This window comes from Podarcis liolepis (genome assembly GCF_965112155.1).
Source record: "Podarcis liolepis genome assembly, chromosome: 15".
Lineage (NCBI taxonomy): Eukaryota > Metazoa > Chordata > Lepidosauria > Squamata > Lacertidae > Podarcis > Podarcis liolepis.
The window spans coordinates 17,946,090-17,970,246 of NC_139566.1; the positions used below are offsets into that span (position 1 = coordinate 17,946,090).

At 48.6% G+C, this 24,157-nt stretch overlaps 2 protein-coding genes across 3 annotated transcripts in view; both read right to left on the reverse strand.

Annotated features, from left to right (window-relative positions):
• Positions 1-14,303, reverse strand: part of NECTIN4 (nectin cell adhesion molecule 4) — an 85,595-nt gene extending 71,292 nt beyond the window's left edge. The window contains exons 1-2 of the mRNA XM_083478123.1: positions 14,206-14,303; positions 9,981-10,430 (exon numbers count right to left, since the gene is read on the reverse strand). Of these exons, the coding sequence (XP_083334249.1) occupies positions 9,981-10,020 (40 nt within the window). The 5' untranslated portion in view covers positions 10,021-10,430; positions 14,206-14,303. The remainder of the gene's footprint in view (positions 1-9,980; positions 10,431-14,205) is intronic.
• A 576-nt stretch (positions 14,304-14,879) lies between these two features.
• Positions 14,880-22,628, reverse strand: LOC310694138 (lens fiber membrane intrinsic protein-like). Of its 2 annotated transcripts, XM_083476918.1 has the most exons (5): positions 22,504-22,628; positions 20,519-20,768; positions 18,527-18,667; positions 17,731-17,865; positions 15,845-17,259 (listed from the first exon to the last, which is right to left on the reverse strand). In XM_083476918.1, the coding sequence occupies exons 2-5, from the start codon at positions 20,691-20,693 to the stop codon at positions 17,192-17,194; spliced, it is 519 nt and encodes a 172-aa protein (XP_083333044.1). In that variant the 5' UTR covers positions 20,694-20,768; positions 22,504-22,628; the 3' UTR covers positions 15,845-17,191. The 2 variants fall into 2 exon arrangements, with proteins under 2 accessions (XP_083333043.1, XP_083333044.1); XM_083476917.1 differs by lacking the exon at positions 22,504-22,628 and having other exon boundaries at positions 14,880-17,259; positions 20,519-22,106.
• Between the last annotated feature and the right edge of the window lie 1,529 nt (positions 22,629-24,157).

Sequence of the window (24,157 nt, forward strand, 5' to 3'; positions counted from 1 at the left end):
CTTCTCCACGTGAGTCAAAGCTTTGGAACTCACTGCTACAGGACACAGCAATGCTGAGCCTTCATTAGACTAGGGTTTAGGAACCTTTTTCAGCCTGAGGACCATATTCTCTAGTGGAAAGCTAGGGGGCATGTGCCAATGGTGACTGGGGCAACATAGGTGACTCTTTGCATTGTGGACCACAGTTGAGGACACAGTCTGCCCAGGCGGAATAATTGGAGACGAGTGTGGAAGAGGATGGGTGAGGAAGAGGAGGTGTGGCCTGGCCCAGGGGCCAGACAGACAGAGAGACTTGAAGGGCTACATTTGACTCCTGGACCTGAGATCCCCCACCACTGCCATTAGACAAATTGGTGGGGAGGTTTCTTGCGAAGCTCAATAAAAGAATCAAGTGTTATTTTAGAAGCGATCAAAGCGCTGCATGGACATTGCCTTGGAATCCTCACAACAACCCTGTAAGGCAGGCCATTGTCATTAGCCCCCTCACTCCAACCTTGCAAACAGGAAAGGCTGAAGCGGAACAGTTGGCCTGAGGCCACCAAGTATATCCGTTGACAAAGCAGGATCTGAGCACCAATACAGTGCCCGGGCTGGACTGACTCAGCCTCTGCTCCCTTCGTGTGCCCGGAAGCCAGGTCATTACTAAAGAAAAGATGATGAGGTAAATAGCACGCAAGCACTTGACCTTTGTGGCTGAGGTGCCTGGCTATGCTCTTGATTTCTATCCTCTGCCGGCTTCAAGGTGGTTGCAGGGTTTTCTCGAAGTGACAGAGTGACTGTGACTAGCCCAAGGTCAACCACCAGTGAGCTTCGTGGCCGAGCGGGGATTCGAACCCTGGTCTCCCAGGCCCTAGTCTGACACTCTTCCCGCTACACCACACTAGCTGCTCATAGCTCTGTCCAGAAGGAATTTTTCACCTCATCTAAGGATTGGGAGCTTACCAAGCCTCTCTACCTGGCCCTCAGGACTTGACCCCTTTCCCAGTCACGCCTGCTCCTGGCACACCCTCCTTGAATGGTGGAATGTGCCCCTGAATCCTGATAACCCCTTTTCCTCATTCAGATGGAGGATAGAGAGGTGTGAGTATTTATCTACAGAGACAAGCCTACTGTACCAAGATACATTTGCATCCGTTGCTCCACCCCTGTTGTCTCTGGCCATACCCACCAATGGCATGTGGCCCTCAAGAGGCTGCCTAGAAGGGAATGCGGCCCTCAGGCTGCAAAACATTCCCCACCTGCTGTCTAAACATCCTGCTTTCAACAGTTTCCAGACAGATGTTGTATAGAAGCCCCAAGCCGGGTCACAAAACGAGGAACTTTCTGCTACTGTTTTTCCTTCGGCAACTGATATTCACAGATAGACTGACTCTGGACATGAAGGTTCTTTTTCGGGCATAAACTGCTTCGGCCTCACCTATCCTTTGTGATCCAGTCAAGGCTCTCTTGCAGGTTTTCTGAGTACAGCCAACTTTCGTTGGCTTTGGGCCTTACATTTACTGCTGGAGGGCTTGGAAAGGTGTGGAGGAGCAGGGGGAAATCAAATTTCACACTGTCCAAAAGGAATTGAAGGCAGGAAACCCACACAGGCAAGAAAGAGGCATGCTGTGCTTCGCTGTTGTTTTCCTGCCAGCTGGTTCCGGAAGGCTCATGGGGAATCTTTAAACCAGCCTTTGCCAACCTGGTGCTCATCTTGATGTTTTGAACTACAACTCCCATCATGCTGCTTGGGCCTGATGGATGTTGCAGTCTAAAATGGGTGCACTGTCTGCAACTGATGGGAGTCGCTGTGCAAAACATCTTCAGGGCACCTAGATTGGCGGAGCCTGGTTTAATTTGAAATGGACAGCATTTTTACATCCCTAATTAATTTATTTACTACCATCAACATCCGTATTTATGCTCCGAATGGATTTAGCCACCAGGCAGCACTTAAGTATTGATTACAAGTTAACGTAGGGAAGCAGCAATTATAACCAAGCTTCCAGAATGAAGCACACCAGCGTCACAGTGGAGCAGGGGGCCCATGCCCGGAATTTAGAATCCAACACCCACCACCATCAGAAGGGGTGGCGATTTCTCCCCCAACCACCTAACCCCAATGCATTTTTTTATTTTTTATTTTTTGAGGACAGGGTGGCGGTTTGGGGAACTGGGACTGCAAAGCTCTTCCTGGGCACCGTGCCCAGTGCTGAGGAACCACAGGGTTGCCACCCTCTTTAATGAGAACCTGGTCCCCGAGGAACAAGCCCAGAGAACCGGCTGGGCAGGGGAGAGTCACCACCAGCTAGCAGGGCTGGGATGGCGAGCGGGCGGAAATTGCACTCCTGGCTTGCAAAACAACTTTCACTTCACCCAGGGAGCAGCAGGAGGCCCAAGGCACGAAGCCATGGCAGGACGAGCCTGGTGCACGCAAACCCTTTCAACCATCCCCATTTACCCAGGACCCTGTCCCTGGCAAATCGCTGCTTTTCTTTTCTTTTTTCTTTTGCTCCTTCGGGGATGCCTTCTGGAACATTTTGCAAGCTTCTGCTCCCATAGGAAATTAGGCCGATGGCTACTGCCCTTTGGCCTCAGGTTGCCCACTCATTTTTACAGCGCTAAGTGCTAATCCAAACTTCATTTTGTACTGCATTTCTAGGCACAGATCCAGGCTTTCCTGTTCTGTATCTAAGGGTTTTTTCCCTCTCTCATCCTGACGCTTTCCCCCCCCCAAATCCACATTTTACCAATGAACTGGAGCAAACGGCAATTGGGTTTTCCACAGATAATCCATACTTACCCTTCTGCTACTCTTTCCAGGGACGGCCAGCGATTTAAAACTCCATGTCTGAGCATGTTTGTTGCCCTGAGCTTTCCCTGTGAAAACCTGATCATTGAAGCTCAATCGGAGCAAACATCAATCTTTGGAAAACCCAAATAGCTGTTTGCTCCAATCATCTTTAAAGAGTGGGTTTTTGCTGGGAAAACCTGGGGCAAAGCAAAACCACGCTTGGATGTTGAGCATTAAAGTGCGGAGCTTTGCCTGGAAAGAGCGGGGCATAGGTAAGTGTGGATAAGTTGGTACAATGTGGGTTTTCCTAAGAAAATGCCACAACAAGAAAAAATCCACTTGGACCTGGACCTGGAAAGCGTGGAGCAGCGTGGAAGAGCCCTAAGGTTGCATTTTTAAAGCAGCCCCCCCCCCCAATTTCCCTGGCATTTCCCTGCTAATTTCTGTACTGCATCTGAGCTTTCACATGATATAAAATCCAAAAAACTAAATGGAATATGGTGCATGTTTAGTGCACATTTCTGCATTATTTCATTCTGGGGGTGGGGGAATCATTTGCAGCCCCCTTGACCCAGGAGTAAATCACAGGAGTAAAGTGACAAAATTTAGGCTGGTATACTGGCATGCGGTTTTTTCCTTCCTGTTTTCATGGAGGAACAGAAGCAGGCTGTGCGGAAAGGATGGGTGTGTAGTGATGTTGCCAGTGCTTGCTGTTGGTCTGAGCTCAAGATGCCAGTATATGGGTGAAAAAGCCAGAGTTCCATATCACAATAAGTACTGCAGTGTGAAAGGAACATTAGAAAACGGGACAGAAGTAACGGCATTATAATTATAGGAAAACTAATGCAATATTCCCCATGACTGAAAGCACCCTTGAGGCTGCAATCCTATACACACTTGCCTGGGAGTTAGGCCTAGTGAACTAAAGCCTTAAGGGAAGGGCTCTGTGGCTCAGTGGTAGAGAACCTGCCTTGCAGGCAGAAAGCCCCAGGTTCAATCCCCACCAATGGACCTGCCTGTAACTCTGGAGAGAGCCACTGCTGCCCATTGGGGCAGACCAGTGTTTCCCAAACTTGGGGGTCTCCAGCTGTTTTTTGGACTACAACTCCCATCATCCCTAGCTAGCAGGACCAGTGGTCAGGGATGATGGGAACTGTAGTCCAAAAAAACCAGCTTGAGACCCAAGTTGGGAAAACACTGACATAGACAATACTGAGCTAGATGGACCGATGATCTGATTTGTTATAAGGCAGCTTCCTGGGAATCCTATGAAATAGCCACCTGTGTGCAGATACACACAAGTATGCAGTGCCTGATCCTCATGCTCGGGGTCTCTGCTTAAGCCCCTCACTCTTCCCATGTGCACACGGCAAATGGCTCTTCTCCACCTGCTCTACTCTGCATTTGCTCGCTCTTCTCCAGCAGCTTCAAAAGCAGGAGCAGGACACCCAAGGGCGGCACAACGTAACACGTCTCAAACATGGGTGGTTCAGTCCTATGCCTCGCCTTACATTCAAAGTGAGCCCCACATTGTATTCGACGGGGTTCACTCCCACGTCAAGCATGCACCGAATTGCACTGCTTTCTGTGGATCTGGTTTCCACAGAAGCGTAGAATGGCAGAGTCCAACCCCTGGCAGCACATGAATTGCAGTGAAAAAAAATCCCTGACAGACAAGACATCCAACCTCTCTTTGAAAACCTCCAGTGAAGGAGAGTCCACCAGCAGCATCCTGTTCTCACAGTAGCCTTCGAAGCCCTCGCCTTCATCGATTTGTCCGTGGAAAGGGTGGCTTGGTGCCGGTTGCTAAACGCGTGAATCGCATTTCCACTGAGCTCAAAGTTATTAATCCTGCCAAGATCGGTCTCAGCCAGCATCAGATATCTAACTTCTGTCTATGCACCTACAGGAAGGCATCGAGAGAACCATATCACACATATTCCCATAGCAGAGGAGAGGAACTTCAGGCTAAATGTGGCTCTTCAAGCTGCTCTACCTGGCCCTCTGCAGGCCACACCCCCCTACCAGCCCTGCTTCACACCTTCCTTGAGTGGTCTTGCCTGGCTGGGATTTGTCCTTGAGCTCTGATCAGGCCTCTTGCTTGCCTGCATGGAGGGCAGAGAGGGAGGGAGGGAGGGAGGGGTGGGTGGGTGGGTGTGCGCGTGCATGCATGCAAAAAAGCCAGCTTGCTGGACAAAGGTGAAATCTGCATACGTTGCTCCTCCCACTTTTGCACTTGTCCTGTCATATGGCCCCTGGGAGGTTGCCCAGAAAAATGTGGCTCTTAGGCTGCAAAAAAAGCCCACCCAACCCCTGTCCTGGCAGGCACCAACATTTTTGAAATTTTTGAAAAACCTGGCCAGCAACCGACTGGAAAAGAGGGATCGTTTGAGCCTCTGCTTCTTGGATCCTGGATGCAAAGAACCACCTGGCCCCACCCACCACCTATTTCAAAGTCAGAGCAGCTCTTTAAAAAGAAAAAAATCTGGTTGCCCGACAGGTTCCTGCTGCCACCATGGCTGCTCTTGCACAATCGGTCCAGCTGGGACATTTATGGGCTCACTTGCTAACTTTTGTTTTGCAAAAGCTGGACAGCTACCAGGGAAGTGTCCATTAGCCCCCTTTTACAGCTGCAGGAGCAGCTGCGGAGAAAGGGAAGAGGCAGTTTACAGCTGCTTAAGGCACCAGAGATGTTTCAAAGGAAAGCACAGGTGCAAGAAATGTGTGTCTCTCAAGGATGCCAGGCAGGATCTGGGCTGGCTTCTGATCCCTGGTGAGCATGGGCCCAGGGAGGGAGGTGGGTCTGTTTAGCCTGGAGAGGAGATGACTGAGAGGTGCTATGAGAGCTCTCTTCAAACATCTGAAGGGCTGCCCTGTGGAAGATGGAACAAGCTTGTTTTCTGCTGATGCTCTGGAGGGGAGGAAGAACTTTCTGACAGCAAGAGACTTTCAACAGTGGAACGGACCCTCTCAAAAGGTGGTGGACTCCCCTTCATTTGAGGTTTTTAAGTAGAGGTTGGATGGCAACCTGTCAAGGATTCTTGAGTTGTGATTCCTGTGTTGCAGAGGATTGGACTAAAAGACCCTTGGAGATCCCTCCCAGCCCCATAATTCTATTATTCTATGCACTTTGTTGCAGTGTCATGGGACAAACTGCAGTTTAAATGTGGCTCATCCAAGCGTAGTTTCACCACCACCACCTGGAGCCTTAGAAAATGATTCTTGCTACAATCTCTGTACAATGCATGATTGAGAAATAATACATAGGCTAGAATACTCATTCACATTACTAATGCCCTCCCTTCCGGTTTCTGTTCCACACCAAAAGTAGACATTCATTCACATAAATAGCAGGAGGACTCAAAGACAATGCAACTTCCTGCACAATGTTTTGAGCCCAGTTAGCGTACAGTCATAGAATCATAGAATCATAGAGTTGGAATAGACCACAAGGGCCATCGAGTCCAACCCCCTGCCAAGCAGGAAACACCATCAGAGCACTCCTGACATATGGTTGTCAAGCCTCTGCTTAAAGACCTCCAAAGAAGGAGACTCCTTGGCAGCAAATTCCACTACCGAACAGCTCTTATTCATTCTCCTGTTTGATGGACTGGTGATTGATTGAGGTTTCATCAATAGGAGGCAATGGCTAGCAGAAGGACTCCTGATAGCTGGGCATCTCTCTGTGTTTCCTGCATGAGATACCCACCAAGGCTTGGAAGAGGTGAAATTAATCCAACTGAGGGAAGGGTGGAAGTGTGTTGTGTGTATGCAGGAGAGAGGAGCAAAACAGCAGGTGCTTTTAAGAATCGAAAGGCAAAGTTTCTAGATGGAACTAGACAAAACTGACCACCTCACTGAACAACCACGCACTCGCCCCTGGATGCACAGGAATATCTCTCTTGCTCCAAGATTATGAAGACCAGGGTTCAAATCCCCACTCGGTCATGAAGCTCACTGGGTAACCCTGGACCTGTCACTGCCTTAGCTGAATGATGGAAGATTTGGGACATGTAAAAGGAAGTGGCTCTTTATGCAGCACATGGTTAAAACTACAGAACTCACTCCCAAAAGAGGAAGTGACGGCCACCAGCCTAGACAGCTTTAAAAGAGTTTTAGGGAAATGAGCCCCCTTTTCCAGGGAAAGGGCTAAAATCTCAGAGTGAGACTTTCTGCTTGGCCCAAGGGGGTTCTCTCCTAGCTCTGCCCCCCTTTTGCCCACCAGGCCCCCAAGAGTCTCAAAAAGGGGGTGCCACATTCCCATCTTGCAAGCCCCATCCCTAGCTTATCCCTAGACACCACTGCATATCTTATGAGGAACAATTGAAGGAGCTGGATCTGGAGAAGGTAAGGCTGGGAGGTGGTACGAGAGCCATCTTCAAATATCGGAAAGGCCGTCCCATGGAAGATGGAGCAAGCATATTCCCTGCTGTTCCAGAGGGTGGGACCCGAACTGATGGATTCAAATCACCAGCAAGGAGGTGCTGACTCAAAAATAGGAAGAACGTCCTGACAGTAAGAGCTGTTTGACAGTGGAAAGGACTCCGGCAGAAGGTGCCCCCCACTGGAGCTTTTTAAGCAGAGGTTGGACGGCCATCCATCAGGGATTCTTTAGCTGCGACTCCTGCATTGCAGGGGGTTGGACTAAATGACCCTTGGGGTGCCTTCCAGCTTGACAATCCTATGATTCTCCCTCCCACAGCCAACCCGCCCCAGTCCCAGGCTCCAGAGCCTGCCTGGCAGCCCCATGGACTCCGTGGACTCGCTCAACCCTGAAGCCTTTCCCAAACTGGTCTCTGTGACTCACAGAGCTGCTTTTGCGGCCTGCGAGTGGTTGTATAAGGCACAAACCCCGAGTCAGCATCTCTTGCAGGGCTGGAGCTCCTTCCTGAGAGAGTAATGAAAAACCAGTCGAGTCACTTCAAAGCTGCTGGAGGAAGGCAATTGGGGGGGGGGAGAGAGAGAGAGAGGCAAAGAGGCAAGTGGAAAAGGGTGCCTCCTCTAAATGGCACCCCATGATGCCAAATCTTATCCAATTAGTGAAGCAGACTGGTGCCCAATGGGGTCTCTCAGATTAGGGAGGTTCGCTGTGGTCACTCTGTGGTGAGAGGGGAGCAGCCTGTTCCCTCAGTTTATTTGCCCCTGTGCTCTGGGCAGGCAGAAATCCAACTGGTGAAGCTTGATGGTGGAGACCCCCAGCTCCCATCAGCCCCAAGCAGCAAGGTGAATGGTAATTGATAGTTGGGGTTGAAGTCTGACAACACCTGAGAGTCACTGCATTGGCAACACCCCTACCGTACACGGTCAGAGAACTAAAATTCCCAGAGTGGTTTAATAACCAATCCTGCTATTCCCTCTGAGGGGAATAGGGGTCTCCTAACAACTCTCAGTACCCTTAACAAACCACAACAATTCTTTGGGGGAAGCCATGACTGTTTAAAGTGGCATCATTGTGCTTTAAAATGCGAATGAGGTCCATTAGTACTTCACGCCTCCAGATCCTGAACAAAATATATTTGGGCACCAAGGCATCCCACATAAAATCACTGGGGTGAGTTGTTTTCATGGGTATGTTACTTATGGCTTCCTTGCTTCTTAAGTACATAGTAACTTCCCCTTAGCTTCTTTCAGGGAACTCCAGACTCAGCTAGATTGGTAAAGAAAAAGCGATTCTTATGCATTGTATATGTGATATAGTATTGTGCCACCAGATGTCGCTGTGGAGTCCGGTTTTTCTGTACCTGTTTTCCCTGTTTAAATTTACAACGCATTTAACTGAAATGCTTCTTTGATGTATCTAGATCCAGCCTCCCTCTCCTGAGTCTTCTATTGCCACTCCACCAAACGCCGCAACTTCTCAGCCTCCACAACACCCAAGCAAGGCAGGAAACAACATTATTTCAACAATTTACAGAGCAAGCAGCCCACAGAGAGGAAGACAGGCAGAGGGGGCTCTTGGCACAGAATAGCCTACCCTCCCATGTGGGAGGCAAGCCAAGTTCAGTTATTGTGAAAGACACGGCACAGGAGGAGATGGCATTTTCCCACCAGAAAGTGGTTTTCTTTGCAACAAAAAAAGTTAAGCTTCCTGCATCCTCAGCCAAATGGACCTCGTCTTCTTTTTTTGGCAACAGGTTTGCTTTTTCTAACTTTCAAATGTCATTAAGAAAATGAAGAAACCAGGAAATCTGTTTTTGGTGTTGCCCTTATGCTTGTCATTTCAAGGGAAGAGCTTGTGAGCGTGTTGACGGCTGCATGAAATAGGGTGGCCCATCCCTCTCCACACCACTGAAAGGACCAACTCCCCCCCCCCACCAGGCACTGCTCCTGTGCTTTTAACAGCAGCCTGGTATTGGGGGGGGGGGGGTAGCAGCTTCAGTTTTTGACACCCAATTGGTTTCCACTCCAGAAAAATGAAAAAACATCACTTGCTGAATTTCCTTGGGTCAGGTTACCGCAAGAGCACCAAAGAGGCAACGCATCTCCAGACTGCAAGCCCTCTTTTTGTTTCACCCTCCAGCGAGAAGAGGGAAAAGAGAGAGGGATCCCATCCCAGCTTCCCTTTGCAGATGGGATCAAGAACCTGGGATGCTGAAGCGCCTCACTTCCCAGGAGATCAGGGTTGGAAGGCACCCAAAGGGTCATCCAGTCCAACCCCCCACAATGCAGATGTGTAGAACTATCACAGGCCAGTTCATTCTGCAAGAGGTACTGACAACCGTCCATCTTTCCTCCAAAATCCTGATACATACATCCCCAGGCATCTCATTTTCCAGCTCATCTCCCCTTAAGAATCTGCCTTTTGCAAAACAGGCTACATCAAGCAGAGGCTCTTTAATCCACAGCAAGTCAACAACAGGGGATCAAGCAATGTCTAGGATCCCTAAAACACACAAACACACCCTCTGCCTTTCCCATCAGGTACATAAAGGAAGGCTTAGGAAGGTGGGTGGGTGGGCCTGGAACGAAACCGAAGCAGGACTTTCCCCATCCAAAAGCATCCCCCCCAAACCCCAGCAGAGATTAGGCAAAGCTATCATTACCCAATTACTCACTAAGTCGGTCTGTGGGAAATAAAGGAGCTACAAAAAAAACCCGATCTCTCTTTCAGAGAGCTCAACAGTCAACGAAAAGTGTGTGTGTTGTAGAGAAAGTCGAGGAGGGGGTAAAACGGAAAGGAAAAAGAGCCCAGAGGGCGAGGACTTACCGGGGATAGCCAGCAACAGAAGGAAAACTTTCCAGATCATGGCGCAAGGTGGAACCAGCTGATTCAGCTGCTGCTGCTGCTGCTGTCAAAGTGCTTTCCGCAGGCTTTAGAACCAAAGTGGCCAGCTGGGTAGTGGCGAAGAACCTCTCCTTGCCTTCTCAATGACAACAGTGCTGAGTTAAGGGGTGGTGGGGAGACAGCTACTCAGCTTTTAAAAATAAAAAGAGCAGGGTGAGAGGGATCATGCCAGCTGAAAGGGGGACAAGGGGGCTGCCATCCTTAGGCTTGATGCTTCCGTGACTCCTGGGAAATGGGTCTTTCTCATGGGGTGTCCGGGAGAGGGTGGTCAGGTCCCCCTTTCTTCGGCGGCGTTGGTGCGGTGGCTTGCTCCTTGATGGTGCTGAGCAATCGCTGCTCTGTTTTGAAACTCCACAACCTGTTCTCCACGAACTGCCAGAGGGAGGGGAATGGAGAGAGAGAGAGAGAATATTAACCTGTTTGGCAAGTTTAAACAGGTGTTTCTCAAGGGGGGGGGAGGCGGGTTTCGTTTATAAAAGCGAAGGGAGTTCACAGCCCAGTGCCAGAACAGCTCACCAGCGGTGTCAAGGCATCACCTTCTTGAGTAAAAGCTTCCCAGCTCTGATCCCAAAGCCCAGAGCTTGCCTTTCCTTGCCCCACTGACCCATTCCTCAAGGGCCAAAGGGAAGGCCGGACACCAGGAAGTCAGGAGTTATGTGGGTCACTCAATTCTCACTGGAAAAGTTCAGCCTGGTCAGATTTTGCTTCCCACCACCACCACACACATGATTTTTTTTTTACAAGAAAAATCAGCTTGGTCCTCTAAACCTAGACCTTTCCCCTGAAGGGGCACTTTTCTTGAAGCAGTAAGACAGCCTTTGCCAACCTGGTGTTTTCTATGGGAGTTGCCGTCCAAAACATCTGGAGGGCACCAGGTTGGCAAATGCTACTGTTTCCCAGGTGTTGAGACTGCATTTTCTCATTGTTTGGAAATGGCAGTCTTCCATCCTTTGGGAAGTGCATCCATTTACAACGGCAAGCATCAGGTAGTAGATGTTGTTCTCTCCACCTGCCACCCCGCGTTGTTGTTGTTTTTTTGTTGGTTCAGCATCTAGTTTGCTGTTTGACTGCCGTTAAAAACACCAGGAGAGCTGTGCTGGATCCGACCATTTAGTCTTGCATTTTGTTTAAACGGTGGCATGGAAATGCCTATGGAAAGCCCGGAAGTGGAACACGAGAACTGCAGAACTATTAACTGGTCTTCTGGGACACCCCATCACTGATACTGGAGACAGTCATAAGAACATAAGGAGACCTTGCAGGGTCAGGCCAATGGCCCATCTAGTCCAGCATCCTCTTCTCACAGTGGTCAGACAGACAGGATCACAGAATCATAGAACTGGAGAGTTGGAAGACACCCCAAGGCTCATCTAGTCCAACTTCCTGCAACGCAAGAATCTCAACTAGATCAAACATGGCAGATGGTCATCCAACCTCTGCTTAAAAACTTCCAAGGAAGTAGAGTCCATCACCTCCCAAGGGAGTCCGTTCCACTGTCAAATAGCTCTTACTGTCAGAAGTTCTTTCTGATGTTTAGTTGGAATCTCCTTTCTTGCAACTGGAATCCATTAGTTTGGCTCCTGTGCGCAAGCCTGGAACACAAGAGGCCTCTCCCCTTTGTGGTTTCCAGCAACTGGTATTCAGAAGCATTAGTTCCTCTGACCACAGAGGCAGAGCAAACAGCCATCATGGATACCAACCACGGATAGCCTTCTCCTCTGTGGATCTGCTCTAAAAGTTCACCTGCACTGATTAGTTTTAAAGCCTCCTTGAGGAGCAGTTTGTTTAAAAGAAATTAATAAAGATCAATTCTCTATTGTATGTTCAATCTATTTTAATGATTTTATTGAGAACTGCCTTGAGCGGTTCATTAAAGGCAGTATATTTTAAACAAACAAAATACTGGAGAATGCTTGGGCTATTAGCCACAGGGCCTTTCTCAGGCTGTTGCCATTTTGCGGGAGGGGTTCAAAAGGCATACCAGGAAACGTAGGTTGGCAAAAATTAAAGTGAATCAAAGCTATGTCTCCATAGTGCAACAAATCAACTTTAAGAAATAAGAAACTGGACTCTTCTTTTGCAGTTAGGATAGTGAACTGGGAAATGCACTGAAAAGTGCGGAATGAGTGAAAGGATAGCAGGAAGACGTGTAAACACCCTGCAAGGAAATCAGGACAAATGTCGTCGTCCTATTATTACCCTGCAAACAAATCAGAATGAAATCTCAATAAAGACTGGATATGATCTTGCTTACGTCCGTGTAAGCAAATCAGGAGGCACGGGTTCCATAAACAGGCATGGGTTCCATAAACAGACCTCTTCCACACAGGGCCTCCACCCCACCCCACCCATGACATTTTATCCTCATTCATTAAATGAAGTTCCTGTACGGGAGGTTAATCAACCTTGTTGGAAAATTCAAGACACATAAGGCAGTGACGCTACCAACTTGGATGGCTTTAAAAGAGGATTAGACCAATTCATGGAGGAGGTAAACTATTGATGGCTACTAGCCATGATGGCTGTGCACAATTGCTCCACAGTTGGAGCCAGTATAATGCTTCCGGTTGCTGGATACCACAGGAAAGTGCTGTTGTGTTTGACTCCTACTTGCAGATTTCCCAGCAGAGGCATCTGGTTGGCCACTGTGAAAACAGGATGCCGGATTAGTTGGGCCACTGGCCTGATCCTGCTGGCTCTTCTCACATTGCTGCGTGGGGAGAGACATGTTCCTTTCCCCACAGATCTTTTCCATTGTTGGTTAGTCTTTACTTTCTTGGTGTAATTCTACAAACACAACCGTTCTAGGAGTTGCTTATGGGGAACTCCAGTGCCCAAGGTGCCCACACACAGGCACAGAGGCATCCTGAGATGTGAGGGCAACGTAATCTGCTAGGTTCTATGGCTACTCACTGCCAGCTCTGCCCTTACTCTACCTGCAGGCGTAGGTTGATGATGTCATCGGCCCGCGCCAGCAGCTGGAGTGCTGGAAATGCAAAGTTTCTGAAGGCCAGTAGCTTCAAGGCAGTGACCCAACCCATCAGAAAACACACATTTCAGGTGCATCGAGAGATCTCTGGCACCTCCAAGCAGAAATGCCTCCTAAATGATGCTCCCAAGTGTGCGGGGAAGGGTTGCAGCTCAGCGGTAGAGCATCTGCTTTGCATACAGGTGGTCTTGGGTTCAATCCCGGGCATTTCCAGGGCTAAGCACAGCGCCTGGCTGCTGCAAGTCAGTGTAGGTTAAGGATAGCCAATGGGGTGCCCTCAATAGCTACCAGCCACAATGTCTGCATTTCACCTCCATTGTCAGATACAGTACACCTCAGAATACCCATTGCTGAAAACTGCAGGAGGGGAGAGTGATCTTGTGCTCAGGTCCAAAAGACTACATGATCCAGCAGGCTCTTCTTATGGAAACACCCCCGCCCCCCATCCAGAGGCAGTCTATCTAGAGTCCTAGGTCCTTATGGGAATTTGGCCACCATGAGAACTTAGTTTGGGGAGGAAGCCTATCCGTGGTGTCCTCCAGATATCTGATGGACTACAACTCCCATCATCCATGACCATTGGAGATGCTGGCCAGGGGTATGGGAATGGCCAGTGTGGGGCCGAGGTTAGAGTGTTGGACTACTAGTATCTGGGAAAGACCAGGGTTCAAATCCCCACTCAGCCACAAAACTCACTGGGCAACCTTAGGCACCGCTCAGCCCAACTCACTTCACAGAGTTGTTTTGGGGACTGAGGAGGGGGAGAGCCATGTTACAGCTCCTTGGAGGGAAAGGTGGGATAGAAATGCAATAAATAAATGGGGGTAGCCTTCCTCAGTCTAGTGACCGCCAGGTGTTTTGAACTATCAATTCTGATTTACTGATTTATTTTAGATGGGAGTTGTAGTCCAAAACACCTGGAGGTCAACAGACTCAGGTGAAGGCGAGTGCCGTATGCCCTATGCAGCAGTGGGAGCTTGTATAAGCGACCATTATAAGGTGGAAGGGACGGCCGACCCCTCTTTTTGCATTCAGAAGCACAAGCCGGGGAAAGGCGCCTAGTGGTTCTCCGGAGAGCTGGAGAAAAGCAGTCCCTCTGCTGGGAAAAGCGGCTCATCTCCGAAGTACTTCGCTGGCTTCGAGCCCAGAAAGTTTTACCTGTCGCAGGTTGCTGCATTGGAAGGCGGGCAGGCAAGCAACTGCAAAGGGGCTCGCGCGTGTCCCTTCCACGCCTCGCCGCCGCTGCAGGAAGTCCCAGGCCCGCCGACGCTTTGGCTCCGCAGTCAAAAAGGGGAAGCGCCAAAAAAGCCCCCACCTGCTCTTTTCTTCTTGCCAGGCTTCCGCTCCACTGCGCACGCGCCCCGACCCCCTCGCCCGCAACCTTTGCTCCAGGGTTAGGTGGCCAACTTTTTGGACCAGCCCGGCTCCTCTGCCCCTTTAACAACAGCTTCCAGCACGTGTTCGCCCTTAGTGCTTTATTACCCAATAGGCAGGCTTAGCTGGTGTTCAGGGCACCAGCAATGCAGGGGCACATAAAGAAACGGATTGTTGCTGTTATTTTAATTGGCATTTGATTATTTCAAAAGAGACATCAAAGTAGCCATCATGGGGGAGAGCAGAACTTTGCGAGACTTCCTTATGCTCCGCTACAAACTCCCAGTTTTCTGTTCTCATTTGTTCCCTTATCCTCACCTAAACCAGGGGGGCACCCTACTAACATAGATTGAAATAATGTGAGGAAATCAAACCTTGTCACGTGTTGCATGTGATGTACATGCATGCACATATCAGCATACATGCAATTTCTGTGTCCGTTTGAAAAATAAATGTTATTTTACAATTGAATATTGTTTTATTTTTTAATTGCATGGGGGACACCATAATCTTTTCAGTGCTTAGGGCCTCTAAAGGATTTAATCTGGCTCTCCATCCCACCACCTTATTTCTGTCCCCCAATTTCCTGTGCAAAGGAGCAGGCCAAGCTGCCTGGCAACCCTAATCCAATCCACAGATGACCCCCCCTTCCCACCCCTGATGCTAGCAAATTAATGCATTCAAAACAGCAGAAACAGGGCAGCAGATTGGTGAAGGCTGAAGCACGCTGGCAGGATTCCTGTTCTAAAATAGCACCTTCTTGCTTTCTCCCACTTTTGTCAAAACAGTTTCTTTCAGAGAGATTCTTTTCATGGCACATTGTGAACACCGTGCATGGGACCGAAAGGCCTTTGGTTTCCGGGAAGAAAAGGTCCCAGGAGAAAACTGTGGTAATAAAAGCTGCACTTTGAACTGTGTGTAAAATCCTGAGCACTGCGGCGCTTTGCTTTCTTGAAACAGTGTGCGCGAAAAAGAAAGTGACACCCATCCGCCAGAGTTGCCAGCTCCTGTTTCCCATGCCTTTAACAGCAGCAGCTCGACTCCACAACATGAAAAGTCTCAACCTTCTATTTCTGCACCTGCCAGGTGTTGGGAAAGGCTCAGGAGCGAGCAGGGCAGCCTTCCACCCCTCCCTACCCTGATCAGTTGGCCACTGCCCACCTGACCTACAGCAACTCACCCAAGAATGACTGGAAGTTGCTATTTTTGAATCCCAGTCCAGTGTGATTTGGTCCAAAGGAATATTTTGTTATGTACTTCTACATGCCACATGTGGTCAGTCATGGGATGATTCCCACAGTCGCCTACTCCATCCGTGGCCTGATTTGCAGGCAAAACATGAATGGCCCACAAGTGCTCCCCGGTGACTAAGGAGGTGTGTACCTTGTGAATGGGCCCTGTGAATCACAGCTCAAGCAAACACTGGAGAGAAAATGGGTGTTTATTTTTCCTGTTCAATGCAAGGACTTGGGAAAACAACGTGACCCTCTGCACAGGCCCTTGGTGAGGCAGCCCAGGTTTTGTCCAAAATTGACAGGAGAGACTGGCTAGGTTTGCCTTGTCTCCACTCCAGCATCCAAAAGCCTTTTTCCTCGGGCTGAACACCTTGGGAGCATCAGCAAGCACACTGACATAGATTGAGCACACACCAGACATTTAAAGGACATGGCTTTCCCTAAAGAATGCTGGGAAACTGTAGTTTACTCCTCAGAAAGCTACAATGCCCAGCACCCTTAACAAACGATTATTTGGGGGGGGGGGAGGTCATGTGCTTTAAATGTTTGGTGTGCAGACCACCACATGCACTTGGATTACATCAGAGGTTTGCTGCTTGCACATTGCTGAATCCTCCACTGGCTTGGTAGCTGCTGCCCTCTAGTGAATTTATGTCACAAATGTCATGAACCTGGACTAGAGAGCTGAGGCAGGACAAAGGCCTGGGGAGAGAAATGACAGTGTTTCTGCACCAATAACAAGAATGCCGTTGTGGCTGAACCACACTTATTTACTCATTATTCTCCTAGCATCATGGTTTTTTACCTAGCCTTCCTCCCAGTTGTTTTGCCCGGTGCAAAAGAGGTGGAAACAGGGAGTCTAAGTTATAGTTTACCTGGGAGAGAAGCAGAGGAAGCCTATTCCTGTTTACTCACAAGTAAGTCCCGTTGAATTCAGTGACGCTTAGTGCCAGATAAACTGGTATGGGATTGTAGCCTTATTGGCCTGGGGATGAATGCGCTCGATACGAATGCAGTAGTAAGTATATGGATCAGCCTTCCTCAACTGAGTGGCCTTCCAGATGTTTTGGACTGCAATTTCCATCATGCTGGCTGAGCCTGATGGACGGTGTAGTCCAAAATGGCTGTGCTGGCTGGGGCTGATGGGAGTTGTAGTACAGATCATCTGGAGGGCACGGGGTTGGCAAGGGCTGTTGCAGGGATTGGCTCATGGAGGACTCAACTGGAGTCCCTTGCCAAGGCCATTGAAAAGCCAGCTCCTCCCTAAAAATAAAATATAAAAATGGCAGTGCAATTCAATCACACTTCAACCACTCCTTGAGAGTGTGGCAATGACATGGAGAGCCATTTCTATAGGGTTTCCCCCAGCATCTCAATAGCAACCTTCTTGACTTTTTGTGTAATTGTTGTGCAGATCCAGAAAGACAATCTGGGGAGGGCTTATGAGGGAAGAGGCAGCGACAAAGTCAGGAGTCCCAAGTGGGAATAATCTCAGACATCTAGACAGGATGGAATTGGGCCAGCGTCCCACAGGGTCAACCGCTTGCCACGTCAGAGCCGTCGGAGGATGAGTTCCTGGGGACAGCGCAAATGTGGAACACACCTGGGGAGAGAACGGGGAAGCCAGTGAATCATGAGACTTATAGTTATTGTTATTATTTATAATTTATTACCTGCCCTTCGCCCTAAGGTCACAGGGCAGGTTACAATAATTTAAGCCCAATAATAAAAACAGTTTAAGGCAACTTAAAAAGCTCAGAAAGAAGGTGGGTCCTAAAATATACACCCCATGTGTCAAGGGCCAGGGTGTGTCTTCAGCATTTGTTGGAAGCTGTGTAATGAAGGCATATTTTTGTGGGCAGCTTAGGGGCTGCCACAGAGAAGGCCCTATCCCAGCCTGCCACCCCCAAGCTTTCAAAGGTAGTAGAAGTAGCAAGCGGGCTCCCTATCCTAACCTTAGCATAAATAAATAACATAGGAAAAGATATGCAAATAAATTCCTTTGGAAAGACCATATGCCCCTTGGATCCACACCCAGGTTTGGGGTGGAGAAACTGAGGGGCACTCCTGGTACCTGCTGAGATGGTGAGGATGACGGCGATCCATCCCAGAATGTAGGACCAGGAGAACCTCCATTCGGCGTAACGCTTTCCGTAGAAACTCACTGTCACTCCCGTATACACCGAGATACCCAGCAAAGCAAAGAGTCCTGGAGGAAGGAAGGGTAGACAGGGAAGGAGCCCAAGAGTGAGGTTGTGGGGGGACCATCACATTCCACACATCCCATTTTCTCAGCAAGGACCTTTGGCCAACTGCTGGGATTTTTAGGGTTCTTGCAGGTAGAGGTTTGGGGGTTATCGGAGCAGAAATGCCACACAAAAATTCTGAAGGGCACCATGTAAGTGAAGGCTGGCAAGTAGATCTGGGAGTGGGGAGGAGAGGCATAGTCAGCCGGGGGCTGACAGCTGCCCTATGCATAGCAGGCTAGTGATTCTGCTCTGGGTTGTTCAATAATCTGGATTCCTCCAGCCTGCTGCACATGTTATGTATTCAGTGGTCTGTGTTTGCTTGAGCTTGAGTTTTGGACTAAGGATTCTGAGCCCCTGTATTCTGATTTGATACATGATATCCAATCACAGAACATTTCAGGATTTGGGCCTCTGCCATTGGCCCTTAACCTCTGAGTTATGATTCGCAGCTTGGAAGTTTGGACAGCCAATCACGTTAGGAGTGGGAGTGGTCCAGGCCTTCAGAAATGTATATAAGCACTTGCTTTGCCCCTGTTGTCCAGTTCTGTTTGTTCAGTGGGGGTTCTTGCTGTTATCACCGTGTCTGGCCTTGTGGGAACCCACCTGCACTTCAGCACGTACCTGCGATCAAGAGTGTGATTCCTGCAGAGCGAGTGCGTGTGGATCGGGCACTACTGGAGTAGATGGTCAGCCCCAATACGATCCCGGCGAAGGAGGAGAGGATGGAGAGGAGCATGAAGGCTCTGGTGGCATCCCAGAATGCTGTGCAGGGAGGAAGGCACTGTGAGAAGCAGCAATCCGGAGATGCAGGCTGGGCAAGGGCAGGGGGGCGGCAGAGGCATAGGAAGGAGGGTGCGAGGGGGGTGGCCTGCCCTGCCCCGGGTGTCATCTATGAGGGGGTGACAAAATGGCACACCGCACGGGCGGCACTTACCTCAGGGCCTGGCCTGCAGCACGCCCAAGCCATGTGTCTCTCCTGGGACTGACGCAGTGGCTCGGGATCCCGCGCTGCCCAAAACGGCAGCATGGGGCTTATGTTCACCAGGTGGACTGCGTGGGCAGCTCATTGTGCTGTGCCTCACTGCCCCCCCCCCCGGGCAAATCGTCCTGCCCCTGCCACTCTGGGTGTCAGAGCAGCTAGCTACACCCCTGTGGGGTGGACCTGCAGGGGCGGTTGTTGTCAGCCCAGCCTAGCCCTGCCTCAGGCTAGAGGTTTAGGGGTTTCTCCTCCGCCTCCTCAAGATTGGGCTCAGCTACAGAGCACATCTTTTGCGTGCAACCCCCTGTTCAATTCCCACCGGCTGTCGGTAGGCGTGAGAGGCCAGCCAGAGACTTAGCTTAACCTCAAGTGGGGTTAGGAACACAGGAATCTGTCCTTGTAGCTCAGTATCGTGCGCACCAACCAGCGGCAGGTAGATCTTTACTTGGAGATTCTGGGGATTGCATGCAAAGCTGATGCTCTACAGCCACAGCCCCAAAACCCTATCAAGGTGACCACAGCAGAAGTGGAGGAGATCACAATATGCAGGCATACAAATTCTGGTATGTAAAATGGGATTATATCAACAACCATGCCGTGATTTTAGAGTTAGAATGAGCCATTCAACTTGAAACATAAACTTCGTCCGAGTTTCCCAATTGTGAGGAAAGTGCTGAAGATGTAAATCAGGATCTTATATCCCTGTAAAAATTACAGTATAGAAGGACATGCGCTAACATTTGAATTGGGCCACTTTTGCAAAGACGGATTCTCAGGTTGTCAAGGCAGCCTGATAGCTACACTTGGCTTCCATAACTGCTTTTGGCAAAGGATTGATCCACCTAGCCATGAAAAAAACATCTAGGAACATTAGTGTTGCTAAATAGGTTGATAATTATTACTAGGCTGTAGACCAGTGGTGAGCAAACGCCTTTTGCCATGAATTTGCTAATGAATTTTGCAAATTGGGATCTAGAAGTCCCTCTTTAAGATAGCTGGGTGCTTTTTCTTATCCAAGTGGCAGGACATAGGGTAGTAGTGAATAGCCAAAGATATTAACTTAATTTTTTTAAAAAAATAGCCAAGAGTAAGGATAATTATCAAGCAAAGCTAAGGATAAATTAGCCTAAATCTGTTGAGGATACATTTAGGCAAAGCTGGTCACTGATTGCAAAAGGTGGTCTGGAGAGTTGAATCTACAAACTGACCTCATGGCTACATTGTCAGCCCAATTTTTGTATTATTATAATTTTTTTTAATCCTCCTCCCCCTCACCCTGTGTTGTGTGTAACCTCTTGCATGGCTGGTCCCAATAACTATTCCACAACTGTGATTTTGGACCAAAATGGCTACCTTTGCTCTTTATGTACCCACAAAGACAGTGGCTGGCCCAAGGTCACCCTGTGAGCTTCATGGCTAAGTGGGGATTTGAATCCTGGTCTCTCCCAACTCTTGGTCCAATGCTCTAACCACTACACCACCTCTGGTTCTCTCACACCCTGGCTTCCTGCTCAGAAGCGGGTTGCCCGCAAGCTAATCATGTGTTCTCACGAGCATCACGAACCATTTTTCATATGAGGGATCCAAATGCAGTAAATAACCTTTTTCTTAAAAGTTGTGCAGCGCCCCATTACCGAGTGTGATGGTGTGGGGGTGGCACTTGTTCCCCACACAGAACCGCCAGAGGCCTTGGTTGCTGAGGTTGCCTGAGTAGCGGTACTGCATCCAGAAGTCTGTCGCCGTGGCAACGATGAGGAGGACCAGGCCGGAGGCTGCACACAACAGCCCACCTCCCATCAAGTTGAACATCACGGACCACTCGCTGGTCTGGGGCTCGGGAGGAGGGCCTTCCTCCTGCAGAAGGACCAGAGGGGAAGGGTCTGCCTGGGGAGGGGGCCCCCAAAGGCCAGGGTGTTGTGGGTAAGGAGAGAAGAGTTATCACCACCAGGTATTAAATTCTTCAGAAAGAGAAAAACTGAATTCTGAGAACTGTGTCTTATAAGCAAAGCAAAGCATTTTTTTTCAGTCCCCCCCCACCCTTTATTTTGTTTTTGCTAATCCTGAGGAGAGACAAGTATGCAACATTGCAGGGTGCTCAAAGACCATCTATCACCCCACAAAATCATACTCAACCAAATACAATTCCTGATTCATACAAGAAGACTCTTCCCTCCTGTGGTTCCCAGAAAGTGGGTATTCAAAAGCATTGTGGCTTCTGATTGTGGAGGCAGCGCATAGCCATTGTGGCTAGTAATCATTGATAGCCTCTTTTGAAGCCGCCCAAGTCTGTGGCCATCGCAGCACCCTGTGGGAGCAAGTTCCATGGTTTAACTATGCACTGCATGGAAAAAGCCCTGAATCTTCCAACATTCAGCTTCGTTGCATGCCTTGGGACTCGGCAAGATTGGAAAAGAAAAAGCGTTTTATATGCGTTGTATATGTGATATAACACTGTGACACCAGATGGCGCTGTGGAATCCTTCCTTTCCCTACCAAATTACTCTGTATGAGTTTGCAACACCTTAAACTGAATTGCTTCTTTGATGTTTTCTAGGTCCAGCCCTTGTGTTATCAGAGAGGATGGGGAACATTTTTCTATCCACTTTCTCCATGGCATGCATAACTTCTATCATGTCACCTCTTCCTTGCCTTTAAACGGAGAAGTCCTAAACACTGCAACTTTTCCTTATAGAGGAATTTCTCTACCCATTTGATCATTTTGGTTTCCCTTTCCTGTAATAATCCTTTTTGAGGTGTTGAGACCATAACTATACACGGTATTCCACATGCACCATAGATTTGTATAATGGCATTATATCGGCAGTTTTATTTTTAGTCCCTTTCCTAATGATCTCTTAGCATGGAATTTGCCTTTTTCGCAGCTGCCACGCACAGGGTTGACATCTTAATTGAGCTGTCCAATATGACCCCAAGTTCTTGTTCCTGGTCAGTCACCCCAGTGTGTGTGTGTGTGTGTGTGTGCGCGCGCGTGTAATTAAATGTACTGTTTTACAGTTTAAAATACTCATTTAAACATCGTGAACATATAAATGACTTCCCTTCTTATCTTTCCATGGTTCATTTTGCATATAATAAATCCCTGCATATTTCACAAAAACTAAACCATTCAGTATTCCATTATTGCATCCATCAAAACTTATTTACGCTGTTGAATTTATCTTAATGCTGCCAACGTTTTCAGGTGTCCACAATTCCCCCCATATATTCAATAAATATTTTCCAATCTTCTCTAAATGTATGCTCTTCTTGTTCTCTAATTCTATATGTTAAGTCTGCAAGCTGCGCATATTCTGTCAGCTTAAGTTGTCATTCTTCTTTAGTTGGGACCTCGCTCATTTTCTATTTTGGGGCTAATGCAATAGTAGCATACATAAATAACCTTTTTTTTGATACCTGGGAATTTCAGTCTGAATCATCTCCAACAAAAAGGACTCTGGTTTTTTTTTGGAAAGTACTTTAAAACATTTCCCCCCAATTCATTATGTATTATGAATTGATTAACAGTCACCCCAGTTTAGACCCCAGGAGCTTATATGTGAAATTAAGATTTTGCATAGAACACTCCCTGGTTCCAATCAAGCCTTATGTTTCAGCTTACCTTCAGTGCTCAATCCTCAGAATGACCATTATCCAAGAAATTCAGAGAGAAATAAACAAAGAAACCCAGCTAACAAGTCTAAAAGTTTTCTGCTATCACCATTAACTATTCTCTCTCTCTCTCTCTCTCTCTCTCTCTCTCTCTCTCTCTCTCCTCTGACTTTTCTTTCCCCCTCTGAAAACAAACAGAGAGCAAAAATGCTGTAAAGATGGGACTTTTATAGAGCTGCCTCCTCTGCCGCTTTGTCCGATGGATGACCAGGCTGACAATAGCCAGGAAGCATCTCGTACTTTCCCTCTCTGCAGGCTTTTTGCTGATGTAGGATGTGTGGAAGACCAGGTGCCAGATTGGGGGGTGGGGGAGAGAGAGTCCTTTCTCTTGTGGTGGGAATAAGCAAGGCAGGCAGATCCTGTGACCCCCTAAACTCCCCTTTTCCATGACCCACAGGGATCAGTTGCTGCATTGTTTAGAAGATGCTTCCCAATTGTTATATAGCTGAGCCACACTCGTTTTGTGTGTCCTCCCCACTCCCCAATTAAAACGTTGAACTGAAATTTAGGCTGTGTACAAGTGGAATCCTCCAGTTGAGCCTCTGCTCGAGTCCCTGTTCTGACGGAAAAGAGAAATGCACGGGACACAGCAGGCAGCCTCTGCCATGTAGGAGGAGACAGCCAGAGCAGTAAATCATGCAGAGATGCAGCCAGCGAGCAGCCACATCTGTGAGAAGTGAATGAATGAAGGAATGATTGAAGAGAGAGTGGTGTGGTGGTTGGTCATCAGACTAGGACCCAGGAGAGACCCGAGTTCAAATCACTGCTTAGCCATGAAACTCACTGGTGACCTTGGTCACTGCCTTCACAGCTTAACCTACCTTGCAGGGTTATTGTATAGATAAAATGGAGAGGAAGAGAATCATATATGCCACCTTGCACTCCTTGGAGATAACATTGGGATACAAATATGATCAATCAATACGTAAAATAAACATATGGGTATCCCTGGTTTCACATATGGTCAGTTTTTGTTCATAACTATTGGATATCAGGGGGATGCGGGTGGTGCTGTGGGTTAAACCACAGAGCCTAGGACTTGCCGATCAGAAGGTTGGCGGTTTGAATCCCCGTGACGGGGTGAACTCCCGTTGCTCGGTCCCTGCTCCTGCCCACCTAGCACTTCGAAAGCACGTCAAAATGCAAGTAGATAAATAGGTACCACTCCGGCGGGAAGGTAAACGGCGTTTCCGTGCGCTGCTCTGGTTCGACCAGAAGTGGCTTAGTCATGCTGGCCACATGACCCGGAAGCTGTACGCCGGCTCCCTCGGCCAATAAAGCGAGATGAGCGCCGCAACCCCAGAGTCGGTCACGACTGGACCTATTGGTCAGGGGTCCCTTTACCTTTATGGGGTATAAGAGAGGTTAGAAGGGGTTAGCAGGGAAAAGCAAGTACTTGGCCTAACCCAGGATCAGCTTCCCCCCTCTTTACCCCTATGTGTGAAGGGGGTGTGGGAGCAAAGATAAAAAGAAAGAAAAGGGGGCAAAATAGCAAGAAACAAGGGGACCAGCTGCTAGATTTCTAAGCCGTCCACTTATGCACATTTACTTTCATGCAGTGTGCACTACAAAATGCTGGTGGCAGGTATTGTTATGGGGAGAGA